Source organism: Mesocricetus auratus, unplaced genomic scaffold (assembly GCF_017639785.1).
Source record: "Mesocricetus auratus isolate SY011 unplaced genomic scaffold, BCM_Maur_2.0 Super-Scaffold_100006, whole genome shotgun sequence".
In the NCBI taxonomy this organism is placed as follows: Eukaryota; Metazoa; Chordata; class Mammalia; order Rodentia; family Cricetidae; genus Mesocricetus; species Mesocricetus auratus.
Window position 1 is genome coordinate 10,825,713 of NW_024429190.1, and position 24,808 is coordinate 10,850,520.

The 24,808-nt window shown below is 46.6% G+C and overlaps 1 protein-coding gene across 3 annotated transcripts in view; it reads left to right on the plus strand.

The window, feature by feature from the left end:
- Kremen1 (kringle containing transmembrane protein 1) overlaps window positions 1-24,808 on the plus strand; it is a 73,068-nt gene that overhangs the window by 13,746 nt on the left and 34,514 nt on the right. For all 3 annotated transcript variants that reach the window (XM_040746764.1, XM_040746763.1, XM_040746765.1), the window contains exons 2-3: window positions 5,838-6,000; window positions 11,031-11,122. In XM_040746764.1, the coding sequence (XP_040602698.1) occupies window positions 5,838-6,000; window positions 11,031-11,122 (255 nt within the window). The remainder of the gene's footprint in view (window positions 1-5,837; window positions 6,001-11,030; window positions 11,123-24,808) is intronic.

Sequence of the window (24,808 nt, forward strand, 5' to 3'; positions counted from 1 at the left end):
CACATGGTGGCTCACAGCCATCTATAATGAGATCAGAACCTTAAAAAAAACCAAAAACACTGGAGTTGGTAGGCAGACAAATTGACTCACATTTATAATCCTAGCTCTTGAGAGGCCAAGGCAAAGAGGCTTCCTTTGCTGCGTTTCAGGCCAGCCTGGGCTAAAATGGGAGACCTTGACTGAAAACACAAGAGTCAGGCGTGGCGCCACAGCCTATAGTTTCAGCATTCAGGAGGCGCTCGCTGACTGAAAATCAGACGTTTGTGATTAGCTTGGCTGTCTATCAGGTTTCAGGCCAGCCTGTGCTACATGAGGCCCTGTCCCAAAGAAATGTAAGTATTTTCCCATATATGTTTCTTTTTCTTCTTCCCTTCCCTTTTTTGGGATTTTTTTGTTTGTTTGTTTGGTTTGGTTTTTGTTGTTGATGTTTTCACACAGGGTCTCTCGCTCTGTGACAGAGTTCTAAGCTAGGCTGGCCTTGAGCTCAGAGAGATCTTCCTGACTACCTCCTGAATGCTGGGATTAAAGGTGTGAGCTACCATGCCCAGCTTCCGTGCTTATTTCAAAGCAGGCCAAAACTAGCCAGTTTGTTCTAACATACGGTCAATAGAGGTGCTGTGTCATCACACACAAAACACAGACTTAAGTTTTGGTAAATTAAAAAAACAAACATGTACTCTCACACATGTCACATGGAGCTACAACTACTAATTCTAGCCTAAAATCAGCAATTCCATAGATTCCCTATGAGAAAAAACGTTCTCTCTCAATAATGTGTAGTTTGGACAAATAGTATGTTACATGTTTGATACAGGGGCTTCTGTCGTCTGGGTTGCCTTGAACTTGCTTTGTAGTTGAGGAGGAACTGGAACTCTTGCCTCCACCCCCTAAGCACTGTGTTTGTTTTTGTGAGAGGGTCTTGCCATGTTATCTGGGCTAGCATGGAACTCATGGTGGTTCTCCTGCCTCTGCAACCTGAGTACTGGGATCACAGGCATGGGCCTTTTTAACATAGTGCCCGTTCCTTGATGCATGCAATGTGACCTCAGGAATAACCTGTGATTCCTAGAAGACCTAGAGAACATATGTGAACCCTTCTCCTCTTTCCTGGTGAATTAAGTGCTTTGTAATCATTTTGGTGTATGTATTTTTGTTTTGTTTTTTCCCTGTGGTTTTATGAGACAGTTTGTCTATAGTTCCAGCCCAGAACTTGCTGGACTTTGTAGTTTTACACAAGATCTTTCTCTTTCTTCCTTCCTTCCTTCCTTCCTTCCTTCCTTCCTTCCTTCCTTCCTTCCTTCCTTTCTTTCTTTCTCTCTCTCTCTTTCTCTCTTCCTTCCTTCATTCCTTTCTTTCTCCCTCTCTCTCTTTCTTCCTTTCTTTCTGTCTGTGTAGTCGTGGCTGTCCTGGAACTCACTATGTAGAGCAGGCTTGCCTCAAACTCAAAGATTCACTTGCCTGTGCTTCCTGAGTATTGAGATGAAATGTGTGCACCATTGCATACACATGAAATATACAATGCAGTGCTTGTATTAATTGGTATTTTCTACCTTAGTATAATTACTGAAGTATGTAATTTAAGTGGCATACATACATGAAGGTGTGTTTTATATTGGCAGCTAGATTTTGATCAGAGAGCAGTTTGCTTTATTTCTTCCTTCCCTCCCCCTCCTCTCTCTCTCTCTTTCTCTGTGGGTGTGTGCACTGGAGTGTGGGCCTATCGTGTGCAACCCTGAGACCCTGCTGTCCCCGTGTACTCATCCGGCCTGTCAGGGAGGAGCAGTAGCTTTCTGGGCACCATGCTGCTGGCCAGGGTTTGCCCACCTTGTACCCTGCCCAGTGTTCCTCCACTTGTGCTCACATAGCGACTCCTCTCTGGGCCATGGCAGGCCCTTCTGTGTCACTGACTTGTCTGATACTGACGTGGGTTTATGAACCTATGTTCCCTGTTAACATGGGAACACCAAGAATCCATGGTCTAGTCACCACAGCTCTGGGCTGAACAACTGTCGAATGCATTCATGAATGGTGGTGTAGACATTAGGTCTCTTGCCTTCATCCATTCTCTTTTACTGAAAATGTGAATGTACAAGGCACCAAGTGATTTTCTTTGTTGTTTTAGCCTCTGCTTGCTTATCTAGACAAAGCGATGTCAGTTTCATAGCAGTAGAGAAGAAGGGTGACAGGGTCCTCATTTTCTTGTCCACACCCCATGAAGTCAAGATGCACAGATAACTTTCAGTCCATAACAAATAGTGTACTAGGAAAATCTGTTTGTTTAAGAAAAAGTTAAAATCTGGTATGCTTATTTAGGGTGGATACAAGAACTGCCTGAGTGGGCTGTACACCTGTGATCTCATTGCTTGAAAGGCAGGAGGATCAGAAGTTCAAGGCCAGTCTCAGCTACATAGTTGGTGCTAGACTAGCCTGAGCTACAAGAGACTGTCTCCAAAAACCTCTAAAAAGAGTAGATCTGAAGAAAACAAACTTCTAGAACCAGAAAAGGCTTCACTGTCATATTCCTGCTGTTAATGACATCTCTCTCCATTCATTGTGCATTTTTTCGTGGTACAAATAAAACCATCTGAGTCCTTGGGAACATGGCCCGCAGGTTGCTGTGTATTTCTGAGGCTGTTGCTGCTAAACCCTGCTTTGTTGACTTGTGAATCGTTGGCCTTTTTTGGCTCCTTGCTTGCTTGTTTGAGACAGGGACTCATGTAGCCCAGGCCAGGCATTAACTGGTTTTGTAGCCAAGGTTGACTTAGAACTCCTGAACCTCCTGCCTCTATCTCCCAAGTGCTGGGATTACAGGTATATGCCACCATGCCCTGCTTTCTCAACACTTTTTTTTTTAGATTTGGTTTTCTTTATATTTTTGTGTAAGTATATGCTATGTTTGTGCTGGTGCCTGCAGAGGCCAGAAAGGGCATTGGATCTCCTGATGCTGGAATTACAGGAAGGTTGTAAACTTCCTAATTTGGGTGCTGGAAGCAGACCTCAGGTCTTTTGGAAGAGCAGCAAGTATCCTTAACAACTGAGCTATCTCTCTAGCCTCCTACTTTTTAAAAATGTATTTTTATTGTCTATATTTAAGGTAGGCAATATAACGTATTTTTTGTTTTTGTTTTGAGACAGAATCTTACTATGTAGCTCCAGCTGACCTGGAATGCTCTATCCAGATCAGGCTAGCCTCAAACTCTCAGAAACCCATCTGCCTCTGCCTCTGGATACTACACCCAGCCCTGCAACATTATGTTTTGACATATAAGGTTATATAGGGCAGAGAGCAGTTGACAGAGGTTGACCTGATATTTATAGACTCATCTAGTTCTTAAAAAAAAAAAGCCAGTGGTGGTGGCACACATCTTTAATCCCAGCACTCAGGAGGCAGAGGCAGACAGATATCTGTGAGTTGAGGCCAGCCTGCCTGGTCTACAGAACAAGTTCTAGGACATCCATGGCTACACAGAGAAACCCTGTCTCGAAAAAACAAAAACAACAGCAAAAAAGTAAATAAATACCAGTCTGATTAAAGTTAATTAATTATTAATTAAAAGAATCATCTAGTCTTGTGACTCCAGAACTGATTAGGCATTAGAATTACCTAGGTTGGAACAGCTATGATGTGAAACACACCACACATATTATCCTGTCCTCCCATCCCTTCAAATGTAGTTGCCCTCGGTATCTGTGCAGTGTTGTTCCAGGCCTCTAAGGACTCCGAAATGCAGATACATTCTTGTTTTGCACGTCATCTGTACATCCCTTCACATGCGCTAAGTCATCTTTAGATTACTTAGAATACCCAATATGATTAAAATGTGGTATGAGTAATTGTCAGACCACATTGCTCAGGGAATAATTAAGGGAAAATATCAGGGGTGTGGACCTGGGTTTGGGACTGGATGTGTGTGTCCCTTGTGATAGTGAGTGCTGTGGGGCAGACGAGGAAGGAGGCAAAGAGGCAGAGATGAAGGCTTCTGAGGGGGCAATGTTTACCTTGCAACTGGAAATATTAGGGAAGGGCATTTGGGCAGGAAATGGGGAATGTGTTCCCAGGATTAAAATCAGGCGAGTGTGGTTTGACCAGTGAGTGACTAAGGGAAGAGCTGGTCTTACAGCAGGGAGGCCTTGCAAGCGCCCTCAAGACAGCCCTTAACTCTCCTGGGACCTGAGAGCTCTGTGTGGAAAGCGGGTTGCAGAGCTGCTAAGGCAACAGCCAGATCGAGACTGTTCCCTGATGACCGGTGGGGCCAAAGCAGAGGCGCTGAAGATGAGGGGCAGAGGAAGTCATGGGAAGGCAGCGGGGGAGTGGGCTGAGGGAGCAGAGAAAGGGCACCACGGGAGGGCCTGCCCCAGTGCTCTGGCTGCCTCCTGTGTGGAGAGGCGTGTGATCAAACAGCGTGGTACACACTTCAACGTGGCCTGAATTCTAGAGCCGGTGTGGGTGGTGGCGATTAATCCACTTCAGCAGCAATCCAAGACGATGAGCCAAAGCTGAGCCTTTGGTTCTGTATAGGTCTCTCTGCCGAGCCGCCGTCCTTTAGTACCATTGACCTTTGTGTTGATGTCCTCATGGCACGTGGGGACTCACACTTACCATAGTCATGCTGCACCAGGCATGATAAGTTGCTGTGGTTTTCTGTGTCTCCTAGAATTCCAGATTATGTGAGCTGCCCATAAACGATACCATTCCAGATAAAATACAGAGCCTAGCTGGTGGGAGGAAGGCGTGACTGGAAGAAAGATGTTTGGTCTCTAAGCAGTCAGAGACATGTCTTTGGGAATGGGGACGTGTCCTGTTGTCCAGATGCCTGCTCGTCTAAAGCAGGCGCATGCCCTGCCCAGCTATTACCGGAAGCGATAGGTCACCGTGTGCCGGGAGAAAGAACAGAGGAAAGCTGAGAATGTCGGGCTGACTCCCCCAGACTGTCAGGGTTCTAGTGATACATCTCAAAGAAGTGTTTGAAGTGCTTCTATCTGTCAGTTTCAACTAAGCTAATTTTAAAAACTGCTCTTTGTACTCTGCCTTTCTCATGAACCTCTGTGAGTTTAATGCACACAATATGTGGGAGAAGCCCGTCAGCCTCAGCTCCCATCCCCCAGAGCCTGAGAAGTGGGTTTTAGAAGTACACGATTACACCTGCAAGGATCTGTCATTTCATGAAACGGGACCTGAGACCATTTTCACCACATTTTCTAGGAAAGCACTTCAGGAGGAGGTGAGAGAAAGTGCCGAACCCGCCCTCCGATGCCCCTGTTTAGTTGCACGTCAGACAAGGCAGGGAGGACTGTTCCTCATTACCAGGGAATGGGAGTCATTCCCAGATTTGTGTGATTGGGATTCCAAAGCATTGCTGTATCCAATGGCCTTATTAAATCCAAGTGTCAGAGCAGCCTTTCAGACTGTAGGGGAGCTCTCAGTTACAGCTGGTGACCTGGTTCTAGTTACCACACAGAGATGCTGGCTAGAGCAGTGGCCCCCTCCGAGGGCCCAGAATTCCATGTGCCTGGCTGTTAGCAACTATTCTGGATTTGGGGTTTTCTTGGCTCACCTCATGAGCCCCGGTATGCACAGTGCCATGTGTGTGTCGTCACTGGGACCTGTAGACTCCAAGGGGAAGTCCCCCAGTGGCCCAGCAAGCTGATGCCAACAGTGTCCAGCGTTGCAGGGCACCTCTTTGCAGATTCACTCAACCCAGCGGGCCGCCTGGGATCTAGCAAAACACAATCCATTCTAGTTTGGTCCAAACAAAACAAATAAAACATTCACCAGAGAGGGAGGAAACTATAAATGTTGCCAGAAAATTAGTATGCTGTTTTTTCCCTTCTTCTAGAGTGTTTCACAGCCAATGGTGCAGATTATAGGGGAACACAGAGCTGGACAGCACTGCAAGGCGGGAAGCCATGTCTGTTCTGGAACGAGACATTCCAGCATCCGTACAACACGCTGAAATATCCCAGCGGGGAAGGTGGTCTGGGTGAGCATAACTATTGCAGGTAAGATGCCGCATAGCGCCATGACCTTTGGTTCTTCTAGCTCCGTCCAGCCCATCTCTAGCAATGCTTTCTTATCTCCCCTTGGCCAACTCGGAGAACCAGAGCTGGAGAGATGGCTCAGTAGTTAAGAGCACAGGCCTGTTTTCCAGAGGACCCAGCTTCGATTCCCAGAACCCACAAAGCAGCTCCGAATAGTCTGTGACTCTAGTTCTGGGAGATCTGACGCCTTCTTCTGGCCTCTGCAGGCACTGCATATTGTGCACAGACAACTGTACAGGGAAATACACCCAAGAAATTAAAAGCACATAAAAGTGAATCAGTCTCCTCCTCTTTCTTCCTCTCTCTCTTTTTTTTCTCCAGCTTAGTTTGCTTCCATACTGACTTTCAGAGCAGTGTCGTGCCTGGCCCCTCTCTTGTCTCTTTGGGAGGATTTTCTCAGGCAGTTCTTTCATGGGCATCAAAGATGCTGAAGATGCTCAGCCCACCTGGGACCCAAACCTCCCTCTGCCGTGTTACTTAGGCTGTACTTGAACTCCTGAATTAAAGTACTCTTCAGCATCCCAAGCAGCTGAGCAACAGACATGCGCCACTGTGGGCTCCAGCAAGGAGTCCTGATCTCACCCTGTGGTCTTCGGGTGTATATTTATGTTTCTTTGGGAGGTGTGTCACAGCTTTGATCAGGTTCTCAGTTATCTAAGATTAAAGACAGATTGACAACTACTAAATTGCCCAGAGGTTAAGGTGCCTCCTGTGCAAAAGTGAGGTTCAGAGTTGGGACCCTGAGAACCCAAGTAAATGCTGGGTTGTTGTGAAAGTCCACCTGCATTCTAGTGCTCAGAAGGTAGAGATGAAATTCGTGTGCTACCTAGTGACTAGCCATAGTGACTAGCTTGAGTTCAGTGAGAGACACTGTCTCAATGAATTATGTGAAGGTCAATGGAAATAGCCTTCAAAGTCAACCTCACACCACCATCACCACACACACACACACACACACACACACACACACACACACACACACACACACACACGAACAGACAGAAAGATTAAAACAAAATTACAAGTTTCTAGAAACCAGAGCAAAAATTCCAAGCGCCTTGTTTATTATACCTTTCAGCTCCTTACACCCAAGATTGTGATAAGATGACTCAAGGTGCAGCAATGTGCTGAATTTAATCATTCTTGGGACAGGTGCAAGGCTGCCTCTTGCGCCATTAGGACAAGAAAGAGTGACTGAGAGTCCTGCTCTGAGTTCCGCACTGGGACTCTGGTTTGTTGGTACATGAACGATCTCAACCACAGGGCACTGTTGACCCAGCTGAGCCAACATATATATTTCTGCATTGTGTGGGCCACTCTGTTTGCTTTCCATCCTCCACACGCCCAAGCCCACTCTCCAGGCCTTTGGGGCTGTCTTGACATTACTGTAGTCCGTGTCTTTTTTTGCCTTTCCCCTCAGCTCTTTCCATGACCTCGATCCTAACTTGCATCAGTGACTAGCCCCTTGTTTGCTGCCATGGTCTCTCATCTGCACTGTAAACGATGAAGAGTTTGGTACAGTCCAGGCAGGGTTGTGTGCACGCCTATAACCTCAGCACTTGAGAGGTTATAGAAAGAAGACCAAGAGTCCAAGGTCATCCTGAGTTTGAGGACAGCTCAGGCTACGTAAGCTCATGTCACAAAAACATAAACCAATACAAAGTAAAAGCTTTATTGAGTGTTTAGATAGTTCTACTGTTGCACTTCTCTCCCTGGGCCCTGGCTGGCAAAGCCATCCTTCCACTCTGCTGTCATTTATATTTTTTAAAGATATATTTTATCATTTTAAATTGTTTGTATATGTGTTTGTGTGGGTCTCTGTTGTGGGATTCCCGCCTGGATCCTGTTGCCACTTTAGCCCCCAAATAACACAGGAGACACCATATTAATTATAATGCTGTCAGCCAATGTCCCAGGCTTTTCATTGGCTAGTTCTGTCTTAAGTATTAACCCAGGACTACAAATATATGTTTCTATAAGGACTTACCTTTCCGAGGACAGCATCCTGATGAGTCCTCTCTTCCCCGGGATCACATGGTGACTCCCCACACTTGACTACTTTTCCCAGAATCCTCCTCGACTCCTAGTCCCACCTATCTTGCTTCCCTGTTGGCCAGCAGTGCTTTATTCATTAACCAGTAAGAGAGACATGTACACAGAGGACTTCCCCCATCAGGTCTCCACATGAGTATCATAGAAGACAAGAATTGTCAAGTCCCTATAATTGTAGTTATAGAGATCTGTGAGCTACCCGAGATGGATTCTGGGAACTAGACTCCAGATCTACCAGAAAAGCAGTGTGTGCTTTTAGCCACTGAGCCATCTCTCTAGTCCCTGTCCTTTGTATTTTGTTAGGGTTTCTTATGCTCATTAAGCAATTCTTCACTTTATTGTTTTTATTAATATTTTTTATAAATAAAAACTTGCAGTCTGCTAAGGTGATTTTGTGGGGAAAGGTGCTTGCTGCCATGCCTCATGACCCATGTTCAATGCTCTGAACCCAATGGCTGAAAGAGAAAACAACTCCTACAAGCTTTGTATGAGTGCCATAACACGAGCTCCTTACACAAATGTACATACCCTTACATGCAGACAAGTAAGTGACTATCTAAAAACAATGCTAGGGAGATAGTTTGATGAAGTGCTCGTCCAGAGAGCTGGGTCTAAGTCTCCAGAACCCACATTAAAAAAAGTTCTGCGACTGGAGGTGGTGACACACACCTTTGATCCCAGCACTCTGAGTTCAAGCCCAGCCTGGTCTACAGTGTGAGTTCCAGGACAGCCAGGGCTATACAGAGAAACCCTGACTTAAAAAACAAGCAAATACCTCCCCTCCCAAAACAAGAGTTCTGCATGGTTATACTCTTATAATCCTAATAGTGGGAGACAACGGCAGGCAGATTCCTGGGGCTTCTCGCTCACCACAGGCAAGTGAGAGAAACCCTCTCTTAAAATTTAAAAAAAGATGGTCTGCACCTAAAGCATAGCACTCAGGGTTGATCTGGTACAAGCATACACATGAACATGTGCTCACACACACTCATGAACCCAAACATCCGTGTGCACACAGACGAACAAGCACACATACTCATGGATGCACAGACAGGTGAACATGTCTATACACACTTACCCCACTCCATTACTCCATTTCTGTTATATTCCCTTCCTTTCTGTTCACAGGAATAGTTGGGTTGGGAAGGGTGGAGAAATGAGTAGGGTTTTTTGTTGTTGTCTACTTGTTTTTATCTTTTTTTCTTACATGGCCACTTGATGTCTCCTAAGGTGTTTTGCTGTGCTTCACTTTCTTTGCAATACTGGGGAAATGTTCTGCCACTGTGCTGTCCCTGAGGTGTTTCCTGATAGTTTAGTTTACCTTGTTACTCTCTAAACATTCTCAGATCTCAGAAGAACTATTTTAAATTTGACTAGATGAGTGCCCATGTCTACTTACAGGCTTACAGGAGAGCATCCATAAACATACCAGAGGGCTGTACCCGAGGGCTTCAAGCACCTTCCCCCAGTGTCTTACCCCTTACCTCCTTGGGCTGCAGCCCTCTGGTTTGATGGAATGTACCAGACCTGAATTACCAGTTTATACTTCAAAGGGAGAGAGGCTGAACCTCTCATGTTGATGGTATCACACCAGTCCAGGCCTTTTGCTGTAGCGTGCAGAGACATAAGGATGGGTCTGCCTGCTCTTTATTAAGCTCTCCCAGTGCTTTTCAGAATGGCTTTGGCATTGATAATAAACACTTGTTGTCTAAGGGTTTTGTCCAACACTACATCAAAGCTGACTCGGAACAGAGGGAGGAAGATGCCGGTGAAGTTCTGTTTAAAGAAGGGCTTTGTACAAGCTCTGCCACTTTGATTTCTCAGTTGACATCCGACACCGTGCTTGTCTTGTGGGACTTTTCAGACCGTCTCATCTGATATGTCTACACGCTATTGAGTGATGGGAACAGGCTTCTCCTGGCTGGGTCTGAAGTATCTAGATTAGAGGGGGAGGCAGAGCCAGGGAAGAGTGGAGTTGTCAGTCACACCTGCCTTTGGGCACAAAAAGAAAAGAATCCTTTGTGCCTGGGAAGCTTATCATCGAGGCCACACAATGGGCTTGTCCGCTCAGGCCCATAAGCCTGCTGCAGAGCTCCACCAGGGTGGGTGTGGGGGCTGTCCTCATGCCCATTTCCTGCCTAACTGGAGTGTCAGGTTTCCAGTATTGTGTGTCTAAATACAAGGGGCCTGGGAAGGGGTGGAGAGAGGCTGGCTTGTCTCTGCGCCCGGCTGTCCTGTCATTTGTAGAACTCCTCCACCAGCATAGCTCTTTTGAAGGTCGTTTACTCCAAGCTGCTCTCACTTGAGAATGTGGAAATAAATCTTTAAAAATCACGATGGTCACATTAGAAGTCAGCGTCCTGACTGAGAAGCCTCTGTGGGGGCCATGTGGTGATGCAGGAAGATACTTTCTGTCACGTGTGAGTTAGCCAGCCTCGACGGAGTAGGCTTGCCAGCTGACTTTGTGAATTATGTGAATTCATGATTAGAAACTGTACGCTTGGGATAATCATTATTGAAGAAACTAAAATCAGAATTAAAAAAAAAACTAAAACTGCCAATCAATAGTCTTATCACCCAGAAATTAATATTTTTAAGATCTGAGATTAAACCTTTCCTTAAATATACTTTTTCCAAACTTGGAGGATTGTGCTACCTGTGGTTTTATTGTTTTGTTTGTTTGCTTGAGACAGGGTCCTGCTGTACAGTCCAGGCTGGCCGAGAATTTGTAGTAATCCTCCTGCCTCAGCTTCTTGCTTGGGTGTTGGGGTTACAGGCCTGAGCCACTGTGGCCAGTCTGTGTTTTCCTTCTTGGTGAGAGATGGCATTGAAACGTATGGCAGTTGTTAGAAATGGCCGGGGACTCAACAGTGTGAAACTGAAGGGCCAGGTGACTTGAAAATCAAGCAGTGTCATCAGCGTGTTCTTATTCCCAACAGAAACCCAGACGGAGACGTGAGCCCCTGGTGCTATGTGGCGGAGCACGAGGACGGTGTCTACTGGAAGTACTGTGATATTCCTGCCTGCCAGAGTAAGGCTAACACACCCTCTGATGGCTTGGGGCCTGATAGTAAGCACGGAGCAGAAGGCACTGCCCAAGGTTAACTCCTGTTGCTGCCTTTTAGTAGCGAGTGCGAGAAGCATCATGGGCTGCAGCTTCTTCTTTTTAAATACTAGGAGTGCTCCATGGCATACCATTTCCTGGGTGTTTCCCAGGTGGGTAAGCTCAGTGAAAACTCTCCTGTTTGGTATTACTTGGGCTCAATTTCTCTGAAAAATGATAGTGACTGGTTGTATAGCACAGTATCTATTGTGTTTTTAATGATGATTCATGGCTTGGTCTCTTCAATCTTTTGTGTTTATATATGTATTAATATGCATGTGAGCATGTGTATGTGCATGTGCATATACATGCTTTATGTGTGGAGGCCAATAGTCAACCTTGAGTGTTGTTCCTCAGGAGCCGTCCATCCACCGTGTGCTGAGCCTGGATCTCTAACTGGGACTGACGTGCTAGGCAAGGCTGACTGGGCAGAGCCCTAGAGACTTTCTTGTCCTCCCCTTTCTAGCTCAGGGGTTATAGACCTATGTCAGCATGACTGGCTTTTTACATGTGTGCTGGAGACGAAGCTCTGGTTCTTAGGATTGTGGGTAAACCACTAAGCTATCTCTCCAGGCCCTCTTCAGCCTTTTAGTAGACCTGTTTCTTCACTCTTTGACCCATTCGTTTCCTTACTCAGTTGTTACATTCCTGATACAAAGGCCGGAGGATACCCGGATCCTTAGGAAGAGCTACAGTTTTAAATGAATCTTGTTCTGGGGTTTTGGGAGCTGTTGTTGTTTTGCCTGTCTGTTTGTCCTGTGATACTGTCATGGTGGCACAGGCCTATAACCCTAGCACTCTGAACACCGAAGCAGGGAGTGATTGAGTTCCAGGAAAAATAGTTGTTGGACAGCACTGGCTGCTCCTGGAGAGGACCCGAGTTTTGTTCCCAACACCCCCATCAAGTGGCTCACAACAGACAACTACTCCAGCTACTCCAGCTGCAGGGGACCCATGCTGGGACTGCGTGGCACCTGCACTCAGAAGTGTCCATACCCACATAACTTAAGAATAAAATACACCTTGGGGAGTTATATGTTCTGTTTCGTTTTGCAACAGGCTCTCACTATGTAGTCCTGACTGACCTGGAACTCACTATATAGACTAGGCTGGCCTCACACTCACAGAGAGCCACCTGCTTCTGCTTCTGCCCACCACTAGCTGACTTTTCCCCTTTCTACAAGTCTGCTCCTCCCCTGCTTTCTTGTCCTCGGGTCAGGAGGCTGTGTTTGTACTGTGATGTGGAAGTTTTCTGGGACCTAGGCTCCCTCTGCTTCTTGCCTAGGACAGTCTGAGTACTGATGGTTCCGGGGGAAGGAGAGGCAGAGCCAGCCCACCACTCCCACTGTCGCCATGCTTGCAACCTGACGGTGCTTTACTGCAGGTCTCACATGGGAACTGTAAGGACCAGAAGGATGGGCCTTTTCTCAGTCTGCTTAGCCGGGCTTTTAGATGATAACGCATCACTTGGTGGTGACTGAAGAAGGCAGAGAGGAAAGCAGATTTCCCTCGGTCCATTTGTTCTACACAAAGATGGCCTTTTCTTCAAGGGCTGCGCCATTCTCCCAGAAAGGACACAGGGTGTTTCAGTCTGGTCACTTTCATTTGGAAAGATAATGTTCAGCCCATGTTTATAAAGTACAGTTCCGGCCAGTCGGAGCTGATTCATGCAGTCATTGAAATTAGATACAAGAAGAGAAAATTGTGGCAAAATCCAACTAGTACATCTCTAACATCTGCATACTTGTTGTTTTTGTTTGTTTGTTTGTTTGGTTGGTTTTTTGAGAGAGGATTTCTCTGTGTCTTTGGAGTCTGTCCTGAAACTCGCTCTGTAGAACTTACAACCCTTGTGGTTTAGCCTGCTGAATTCTGGGATTACAGGCATATGCCACACTCCAAATTAAGGATTTTAAAAGGAAGTAATGTAATTCTGGGTGGGGAAATGGTCTTAAAATGGCATTTAAAGGCAGCTAGAGGCTCAGGAGGTGCTCAGCAGGTAAAGGCACCTGTGGGCTGGCGACCTGAGCTTGAGCCTCAGAAGCTAATGACCCTGAGGAGAGAACTTGACTCCCACACGCCACTCTCTCATCTCGCACTTGTGCTCCCATTCCAAAGTAAATGAAATGTCACTAAAACAAGCTTTGTTTGTTTGTTTGTTTGTTTGTTTTTGGTTTTTTTGAATTTGCTCTGTAGACCAGGCTGGCCTTGAACTCACAGAGATCCGCCTGCCTCTGCCTCCAGAGTGCTGGGACTAAAGGCGTGCACCACCAACGCCTGGCTTAAAACAAGCATTTAAAGGTGCTATTTTATTTTCATTGTCTGTGTGAGGATATGTGCCCATATGTGCAGATGCCCTACCCTCTGAGCCGGAGCCTCGGGTGGCGTGAGCCACCTGATATGCACGCCAGGGACTTTGTCAGGTCCCCTGGAAGCTCAGTATGTGCTCTTAACCACAGCATACCTCTCCAACTTTTTTCTTTTTAAACATTTTATTTATTTTTATTTTATGTGCGCATTCGTCTGTGTGAGGATGTCAGATACCCTGGAACTGGAGTTACAGACAGTTGTGAGTGATAGGAATTGAACCTAGGTCCTCTGGAAGAGCAGCCAGTGCTCTTCACCACCAAGCCACCTCTCCAGCTCTTAAAAAAAATGAAAAATCAAATAGAATTTTCTGCACACAGCTGATTTGGGTCTGAGGCCCCAGGCATGAAAAAATTTACCTTCTCATTTCTGAGAGCCATTTTTTTTAATCTACTCAAAACGTTCACCCATAAATCTAGCTACAAAAATTCATCTTTGAATAAGAGAAATTTGAAAGGATGAATCAATGATATTATAAAGTTCTGTTAACTTTAGTAACTAACACAATGAGATGGTGATTTATGTCTCCCGGGCTGGTCCTGATCTGTGGGATCAGGTTACCCATGTGAACCTCCTGCAGAGAGGGGCTGTGGGTCAGAGGACAGTTCCTAGGGTCATTTCCCTCTATCTACATGATGTGTCCCGGGGATCAAATCTAGCTGCCGCTGGGCTGCAGCTGCCCTGACTCACTGAACCAGCTCTTAAAAGCACGTTTTTGCTTTGTTTTTTTAAAGACAAGTTCTTACTCTGTAGCTCTTGCTGGCCTAGAGCTCCCTACGTACACCGACCAGGCTGGCCTTGTACTCACAGAGATCCACCTGTCTCTGACTCCCAAATGCTGGTGCTATGTGCCACCGTTCCCAGCTACATTTTTTTCTTAAGTTTCACCCTTGGGAGGTCTTAAGTGTTTAGAAACATGTATGTATGCATACCATCAGTGTATCTGGGCTGGAATGTGTAGCGTGAGGTCAGCGCGGGGCCTCTCTCACAAGCCGGCCAGCAGCCTACTACCAGGCAGCGTCCGGCTCCTGCAGCACTTCACGTTAGCCTGTCAGTGCCTGAATTTGTTGTTAAAGTTTGTCATTAAGGCTTTAATTAAGCTTATTACAACTCTTAATTATTACTTAAAGTTGTGAAAACTATTCATTATTGAAGTCGTTATTAAAATTAATTATTAAAGTTTAAAATCATAAGAACTTTAGGAGCCAGCAAAGATGGCTAAGTGCATAAGAGTGCTTACATCGAAGCCCGACGGCCTGAGTTTGATCCTTAGTATTCACACAATTCAGGACAAAACCAACTCCTGCCATCTGTCCCCTGGTCTCCATGCTTGCTGTGGCTTGCTGGCCCCCATGCGTACACACAGATAAATAAGTGTAAGAAAGTTATAAGAACTTTAAAAGTTGTTAGCTGTGACAAGTGGTATTTATTTCTTCCCTTTTTATGTGTGTGGTGCTGGAGGTAGAACCCAGGGCCCTGACACAAGCCAGGAGAGTTCTCTACAACTGAGTTAGGCCCCAGCCCCTATTTCTTAGGCTCTGACTATACACAAGACCTTGTACCCTGGTGTGGTCTGCAGTCTACAGAAGCCTGTATTTTAAGATAGAAGATTGTCACATGAACAGGTGAGCAGATACACAATACTCTGTAGAAGTAAGGTTGATAAAAGTCACAAACATGAAAGAGGTATGTGCCAGATGTTGGAGGAGGTTGGATCACTGGTTATCAGTAGGATTGTAAGTATTAAGGCTCTAGATCAACAGTTTCCCAACCTGTGGGTTGAGAGGCCTTTGGAGGTAGAACAACCATTTCACAGAGGTCACCCAAGACCATCAGAAAAATTACAATTCATAACTAACAGAAGTGCTGGTATGTAGTAGCAACGAAATAATTTTATGGTCTGGGGTCACCACAACATGAGGAACTTTATTGAAGGGTCACAGCATTAGGAAGGGTGAGCACCACTGCTCTAGCGTGGAGAGATGGTCCAGTGGTTAAGAGCACTGGATGCTCTTGTAGAGGACCCAGCTTTGATGCCCAGCACCCACGTGGTGGCGCACAACCATCTGTATCCCACAAGATGACACCCTCTTCTGGCCTCTGTAGACACCAGCCATGCACATGGCGCACAACATGCCGACAAAGTGCCCATACGTGAAGTAAATGAGCAGAAATTGAGCTGAGTAAGAAACCAGCCCTGAAACTGTCAAACTGGACTGTAGGAATAAACACGATGGTGGCATCAGTAACCCCAGCTCTTGGGAGGCAGTCAGTTGGATCTCTCTGTGAGTTCAGAGCCATCTTGATCTATATATATATATCAAGTTAGTTCTAGGCTGACCATAGCTACACAGAGAGACCTTATCTGAAAAAAAAGGAGGAGGAGGAAGTAGAGTGGGGGGCAGGGTAAAGGAGGCAGAAGGGTCAAAAAGCCCAGTGTAGTCTCACTCTGCTGACTCCCAGCGGGTCAGTATTCTAAAACAAGGAGGAGCAAAGATGAGATCTGAGATGATGGCGAAGCCTGCATGGAAAGTGTGGTCTGCTAGTAAGCTTCATGGAGAGGATGGTGATGGCTGCCTCCGGGGACATGTGGTTTTAATCTGTGTGTGTGTGTTCCTACTTGTAGCAATCAGAGAAGGTTTCTCTCCTTCCACCACACGGATTCTGAGGACCCATGTTAGGTTGACAGACTTGGTAGCAAGCCCCTTTCCTGCGGAGTCATCTCTGTTGCCATTCTCATGACTTCTTAAGCCTATCCAAGGGACTTGTAGTGTCTGTGCCCTTTGAGAAGTCCTCTGTTGACACCGTCACTCACATAAAGCAGCCTGGAAAGCAGGGCACTTCTACCACATGGGTCCCAGGTCTGTCTGAGCCAGTGACCTCCCCAGCTGAGGTAGGGCTCTCTAAAGGGACAGAACTGATAGAAATATGCATATATACTTGGGATTTATAGCATAGCTTACAGGCTGTGGTCTGAGTAGCCCAACAATGGCCGTCTCATAACAGAGAGGCCAAGGATCTGGTGGTTGTTCAGTCTATGAGACTGCATGTCTCAGCATTCAAAGTCTGGTGCTGAAGTCCTAGGGAAGCCCCAGAGAGCCGCGATGTTGGGACTCCAGAGAAGTAGATTCTAACACCAGCAAGGGCATATTTTAGGCACAGGGTAGGTGAACTTGCCCGCGAGAGTGAGGACAAGTAGGCAAAAAGCACAACCTTCCTTCTTCTATGTCCTTTATGTGAGCGGCCACCAGAAGGTGTGGCCCAGACTTCCACCTTAAATCCAATCAAGAAAAGTCCCTCACGGGTGTGTCCAGCTGCTTGGGTTTTAGTTAGTTCCAGACGCAGTCGTTGACAACCAGGGTTACTCTTCACACCAGCTCACGCCCCTTTTAACCGTGAGCCACTCTGGTTTGTTTCGGTCTTCCTCAGCTGCTGTTCACCTTTGCCCCAAAATAGAAGTGGAAGGCTTTACTTGAGATCTCTTGTGAGAGTCTCTAGCTGCACAAAGGGCATGTTGGCAGTGGTAGTCAAGGCTGTCTCCACTGTAGGATGCATGCTGCTGCTGGTACTGCTGTGTCATTGATGTCAGCAATGACATCATGTTGCTCAGCTACAGCTGAGTGCCCAGCTTGTACCACACACATCCATGTCCCTTGCTGACTTTGGTGGCAGTTACAGAGAGTGTGTCTGCTCTTCCCTCCCTTCTGCAATAAGAAAATCGAGGCTAGCTGGGTATGCCACCTCTGTGTCAGACTGGATTCAATACAGGCCTCCAAGGCAAGGCTAGTTCCTTTTCCTTCTGGTCCTTGTAAGTAGCCTTGTTCCCTTGAAAACCGGGGCCCCAAGGCGGGTTTGGACTATTGAGGTAATTGTTGGTGTGTGTGTGTGTGTGTGTGTGTGTGTGTGTGTGTGTGTGTGTGTGTTCTTTGGGAGCTAAGGTTGAAATTCATATAGTATAGGGAAGTATGAAGGTTCCGTTTTTGACATTGAGGAAATGAAGAGATTGACTCAGTGATGACAGGTGGTCAGCAGCTCATGCTGCCAACTCCTAGTTGTTTTCTTTCTTTGGGCTGGGCAATCCCAAGCCCAGGAGCAGAGCAGGCTGCCACAGTATCCAGGAAACCTTTGCTGCACAGCACAGCTGCACGGAATGCTGGGCTGGCACTGTGGGTATTCTCTGCCCAGCTGTTACCATCTGGGAACTGGCTTTGGGTTTGGACTCTCTGCGTAGAACTCTCTGCCAGCCCTGTCTAGGTCTTGGGGTCTTTCCCACTTCAAGCTTCACTAGTTTGTGCTGAATTCATCTCTCTTGTCTTGTTTTGTGTTATAAATGTTTCTCTACAAACAATTGATTCATACTGACTCCTCTTTGAATTCTTTTTATTTGTTTTATGTGTATTGGTGTTTTGCCTGCACATATGCCTATGTGAAGGAGTACCTGGAACTGGAGTTACAGATGATTGTGAACTGCCATGTGGTGTGGGTGCTGGGAATTGAACCCTGGTCCTCTGGAAGAATATTCAGTGTTCTTAATGGCTAAGTTCATCCAGCCCCAAGTCCATCTCTTAAAGACAGAGCTCATTGCATCATTTACATTTTACAGCCAGAAGAAAACTCAGTAGTCAAGGCAGTGGTGGAGACAACAGATACGCTACGGATCTGTAGCACCTGACTTGGCCTATGGCTACTTAGCATTTTTGTTCATGTGCACCCTTTGGACTGCACCCGTTGGCGCTGTCAGAACCCTACTGTGATATCATTTGATTTTGCTTTCTGTGACAAGTTTTGTCTTTCCAGCAACATGAAGCTGTTTGATGACAGGGCCTGGGATGGCTCTGGAATCCCTGGGCAGTGGTGAGCCTAAGTTAGAGGATTCCCAGGAAGCTGTGCTTGCATAGTGGGCACCCTCCACTGGGATCTCTGTGTATCTGTGAAAGGACACTGGTGGAAGTTAGGGGTAACTGCCAAAAAAACCCAGAGGCTAGAGCAGATACTAAACCTTCTTCCTCGATCCAATCCGGTGAGGTCATATCTCCTTCTGGGTGACACAACACCAGCGAGGGAAAAGCATTTGGGGCTCAGCGTCACCGGCCGGGGTGCACGTCATCATCCTTCAATAGCTTTAGGCAGAGCACCTCCTCTCTGAGCCTTCTCTACTCGTCTGTGCCTCCTAGGCTATTGTGAAGATTTCATTAATAAAATGTACCCAACCTCAAGTTTAGGACCTAGCTAATAGAAGGCATGAAAGTGTCACCCGCTATTGTGTTGGTGTGTTCTCCCAGGGAATGGACCACCCCTGGCATGCTCCTGCCGTCTGAGTTCTAAGATGTGTATTTATGATCTGCCTTTTGTTTCTGTCTACCCTTATCCAACTCACCATGGCGACTGGCATGGCGCCTCTGCTGCACTAGCCCCTCAGTGGATGTGGCACTGGACTCAAGGGTCACAGAAGGACCCACTGTTGGGTTTTATGGGGTTTGGTTTGGTTTGGTTTTTGGTTTTTGGGCAGGGTCTCATTGTAGCCTGGCTGGTCTATCTGGAACTCATTCTGTCCTAATGAATAAAGAACTCAAGTCTGCTTTGAGCTCGTAGAGGTGTGTCTGCTTCTGCCTACAGAGTACTGGATTAAAGGTGTGTGTCACCATCACATTTGTTTCTTATAATGCACTTTTATGGTTTCAGGTCTAGTATGGATTCAATTTTTGGTTTTTGTAGCTGATGTTGTTTAATTTCCCATGAAAAAAAAAAGTCAACTTTAAGGGCTGTCACTGTAGTTCAGTAGCATGCTACAGCATTTGCCTAGAATTCTTGAGGCCAAGTTTTGTTTTGTTTGTTTGCTTGCTTGTTTTATTTTTTTGTTTTTTGAGACAGGGTATCTCTGTGTAGTCTTAGTTGTCCTGGAACTCACTCTGTAGACCAGGCTGGCCTCAAACTCACAGGATCCTCCTGCCTCTGTCCCCATGTGCTGGGATTAAAGGCGTGCGCCACTACCACCTGGAGAGGCCAAATTTTAATCTCTGGTAATGTCAAAAGAAAAAACTGAATGAAAAAGAAAAAAAAAAGCAATGACAACTAGGGACTTTGTGAACCAAATGGGCATTTTCCTCAGTGGCACACATGGTGTTCTAAGCACAGTTATGTAAAGTGTGCAAATGAAGACTTGGGGTGGCAGGTGGCTTGGTGTGTAAAGGGACTGCTTCCTACTCTGACTGCCTGAGTTCACACTACACACACATGCCATAAGTGAATAAATAGGCAATTCATAGTTCTGGGTGGCATGGTGAAATCCAGTTCCCCCTACTTCCTGTCCAGCCTTCCATGCTGTCTGTGCTGCTCACCCTTAGTCCTAACGGAGGCGGCACCTCTTATGTTCAAATGGCATTTATTTTTTTATTCTTTCATTCAATACCAAGAAGAAGCCCTAAAGGGCTTCCTTTAATGAAATAGGGGAAAAATTCCCTTAATCAAAGTCTTTAGGGCAAAAGCCTGGACTCCAGTTGCCCCAACAAACTAGGCTTGGCCACCCATCCTCAGTCCACCGGTTAAAGAGACGGGTGATAGTGAAAAGCTAAGGAAGGTTGCCTCTGTAGGAGGAGAACAAATAAAGGGGTTAAGTGGCCCCAGAGACTTCTTGGAGTTATTGACATGAGCTTCAGGCTTCAATAGCCTCCATTCTGCAAAGTGGTCCAAAGAAGTCCTTGTCTCTTGAGGGGACAAAGTAGGTCTAACATGATCACTTCTGCTCCAAGATGCAGCCTTCCACAACCCGCCCTTCCCAGGGAGTCATACAGATGTAGGGCGATGACTTATCTCTGTGCCTTCAGCCACAGTGAAGGAGACATGGGGCTGTCATGGTCTCGGCTGCCTTGTAGGAGCAACAGCACCTCCCGAGTGCTCATCTCACTCTGTCTATGTGAACACAAAGGGAATATGATAGTTATCAAATACGAGTGCTCATGGCCTGGGAATACACATTCAGATTGCCCCAAACACCAAGTTCCAATGTGCTAAGTCTCATGCAGCTTTTATGGTGACAGAACAAGGAACATGATAAATCAGGGCAACTTTCAAGTATATAATAGAAATACCAGGTAGATGTATTACAGCCAGGCAGGGAATCTGTACTGTGGCTTTCACAGGCCGTCTGATAACATTTTTAGCCTTTGTGTTAGTGGAAACTGAGGGTCGGTTAAGTGAATACATCCCCAAAGGTTTCACATGATAGTCACAAGTTAGGTCAGACACAGGGGTGGGCACTAGGGGAATTAAAAGTAGCTCAAAATAATTTGATTCTTGCCGGGCGGCGGTGGCACACGCCTTTAATCCCAACACTCGGGAGGCAGAGGCAGGCGGATCTCTGTGAGTTCGAGGCTGGGGTGGACCGACAGCCTCCAAAACAATACAGAGAAACCCTGTCTCGTAAAACCAAAAAAAAAAAAATTTGATTCTTGATCCACCACATTCCACCTCTCCACAGTCACAAAGTTCTAATCAACCAGTCAGCCTTGCAGAACCACAGGTGTGGCTGTTTTCTTGGAACTTGAGTTCACAATCTTCGGCTTCATAAAGGAAGGGGGAAATATATGCTGAGGTTTCTAACCCTGTGATAAGAATGAATCTTCTGTGAACAGTTGTGAGGTAGAGGAGTCAATGCTAGTTGTGCAGTCACGTCTAGGACTGCACAGGTCTGAGCCAAGGGCTCAGTCTGAATGGGGAAGGCACTGGCTCTGTGCTCTCCTGTAGGAAGGAAGACTCTGTGCTCTCCTGTAGGAAGGAAGACTCTGTGCTCTCCTGTAGGAAGGAAGACTCTGTGCTCTCCTGTAGGAAGGAAGACTCTGTGCTCTCCTGTAGGAAGGAAGACTCTGTGCTCTCCTGTAGGAAGGAAGACTCTGTGCTCTCCTGTAGGAAGGAAGACTCTGTGCTCTCCTGTAGGAAGGAAGACTCTGTGCTCTCCTGTAGGAAGGAAGACTCTGTGCTCTCCTGTAGGAAGGAAGACTCTGTGCTCTCCTGTAGGAAGGAAGACTCTGTGCTCTCCTGTAGGAAGGAAGGAAGACTCTGTGCTCTCCTGTAGGAAGGAAGACCAGCTTGTGTGTGGTTGGGTACTGTTTGTGGTTTCTGGCATCCACTAGAGGACTTTGGAATCTATCCCTTGCAGATAAGGGGGAGGGGAGATCCTACTGTAATTAATTGTCATGAGTTTCAAAGCCTCAACTGTGATAAACAAGAAATCTATTTGTATATTACAATTTTTTTAAAAAGTGATTAAGCCTCCTCATAAGACAAAAAAAAAAATGTATGACCAAGCCACAGGACTTTCAAGTGGCCTTGAAAGTAAGAGAACTTGAGAACAAGTATCCCTTTTCAAAGGACTTTCCCTCCCTGCTTCTGGGAAGACCTAAGGGCAGAACACAGTCAGGAAATCTGACGTGTCTTCTCTGTCTTCTCTGGTGAGACTTGGAGCCACACTTTCCGTTCAAGCTGAAGAGCTGTGGCAACCCACTGGCTGACGCTGTCCCAGAGGCTTTCCTGTGGGTGCACAGAACCCTGAGGCACCAATTCCATCTTGTCAGGGGGTGGGGAGCATGCCTATAATCATTACATCAGGAAACTGAGGCAGGAGGAGCAAGAGTCGGAGGCCGGCCTGGGCTTCATAGCAGGGCCTGTCAAAGAAAGAGTCCTGACTTGGACTGGGGTATACTGTGGTTGGAGTGCGGTTTGCCTCTGTGACAGGACCCTGAGTTGGACGCCCAGCACTAAGGTGGGAGGAGGAGCTGTCTTGAATCTTTCTGGTGGAGTTGCATTTGCCTAGGCAATGTGAGCAAGCATCTGTCAATCCTATGGAGGGCACAATAACCGAACCTTGAGTGCATTTGGGGACTGGGCTTAGTTACAGGAGCATGCATCACCAGATAACTCCCTGCCCCCAAGTCAACTCTCCTCCTCCACCCTGTGGAACTGGGAGGCTGTGTGGATATAGTCTTGAGTGACAGTCTGGTGAACTCCCTCCTCCTACGAGGGGATGCAGGCAACTGAGTACCTTAGCTTGGTATAAGCATGCCACTTTGCTTCCTTCGTCATAAGGACCGCAGGCCAAGCTGTTTTGTAAGAGACCACAGCAGTTTCTCTCCCATGGTGGCAGTAGTCATATTTATATAGTACAGTCAGCAGGCTTCTGCACCCTGACTTTATCCTGCCCCCATAACCTACTTATGTGTCCCTACGAAAGGCCCTTCACCCACAGGGTTCCTAGTCCTCTCTCCTGCCTTCCCCAGAGGGCTGGCACTTCACATGAGATGACCTGGCGGAGCACACATGTGGCCACTTTTGATGTTGTCTTTTAAATCAGTGCTATTGTAATTTTCTGTCACCCAGCAGGTTATTCTTGTTTGTGTGGTGAACGATGAAAATCTTACTGTACATACTGGTGATAACTTTTTATTCAGCATATACCATCCTGTCCAGCCTTATGGCACTTACTTACTTTACTCTCTTCTCACAAGAACCTTTTGAAGCCCATGTTATTCCTCATTCTACTACTGAAGATCTGAGCGTGGGAAGGCTTCAGCGGGTAGGATGATGGCCCATTCTAGAGCATGTGCCTATGATGTACAAGCCTCCGGATTCTGTCCCCAGAACTGAGAAGGGAAACAGAAAGGAAGCTATGCAGGCCACGGTGGAGAGGCCTGAATGTCCAAGTACGGCTGCTGGGCACAGGGTGGGCAGACCACAGCCGTCAGACTGCTGCCCGGGACTGGAGGGAGAAAGCAGGAACAATTTCTGGACTACCGCAAGGATGAGTGAGCCAGGAGCTCACTCTGCAGCCCAAGCTGGCCTGAAGGATTCTCCTGCTCCCAGCTCCGGTACTGTAACAGGTGTGCAACACCATGAATAGGGCTTATTCAGGTTTTGTAGCACAACTGTAATAAGCTGTATAGTTTTCTCCTGGGCCACGAAGCCCAGAGTACAGGTACCAACAGCAGTAAGTAGACTCTCCCTTAGATCTCTCTAAGGATCAATTCAAAGGTTCCAGACACTTCCACAGCATCTGTTTTAGATTAGACATGTCCTCCCAAATTATCTATGTTCTCTTATTTTTGTTATTTCTTATATTTTATTTATTTGTTTGTTTATTGAGACAAGGTCTCACTGTGTAGACCTACTTATTTTGTAGACCAGGCTGGCCTCGAACTCAGAGATCCACCTGCCTCTGCCTCCCAAGGACTGGGATTAAAGGTGTGTGCCACCACCACACTCAGCCTCCAATGCTCAGTCTTAACCCTAAGTGATATTTGGAGATGAGGCTTTCAGGCAATAATTAGGCTAGAGGTGTTGAGAGTGGGACCCTCAGGGTGAGGAGAGAAACCAGGGCTCATTCCATGCCACCCAGGAACAGGGCAAAGACAGCAATCAGGGAATCAGACACAAGAGCAGGAGAAGGCACCTGGTACAGCCATTTCGCTGAAGTACATTTGGTGACCCTGAAGTCACCAAGAAAAATTTAAAGCAGGTTAAAAAAATCTTGAATTTGCTTAATACCTAGTACATTTTGAAGGTTTTTATGCAGTGATTTGGTGTTTCTAAGTTGTAAAATTAGCCTGTGTGAAACTAGTGTGCTGTTTCTAGAGAACAAGGCAGCCGCGGCCAGCCTTGAGCAGGCGCTGTGTGTGTTCATTCACCACAGACTGAGAAGGAGCCTCTGGTGCTCACACCACAGTTTCGGCTTCTTCTCCTTCAGAGTCACAGAGCTGTAGGGAATATGGCAACATGAGGAAGATGTTGAACTGCCCTTAAGTTGTCCGTGGTTGTTCAGGGAGAGAGACAAAGCAACTGAATTTGGAATCTGACTCACCACACTGCGGTGGCACTCCGTAGCCTGGTCATACAGCTCACTTTGATTGGGGAAGGTGGGGAGAACAGGCGAATCCAAGTGATTCCCTCAGGAAAATGATGCAAAGACTGAAATCTTAGGTGTGGTAGAGTTTTGTAAGCAGAGGGAATATGAGCGTGAAAGTCCAAAGGCCAGGGAGCAAGGTGAAGTTGGACACTACAGACAGTTTAGTTTCGCTGAGGAGCAGAGGTGAGGTTGTGCTGTTGGAGAGGGAAGGGGAGGAGAGAGCAGGAAAATGCATGTGGTACTGGGCCACCTAGGACCCTCCAGGCTTTGTCCTGGGATAGCCTGGAGCTTTGTGGATGTAGAATCCATACAGCTCTTGCCCTGCCCCTCCCCCATCACTGGTCATTCTTAAAATT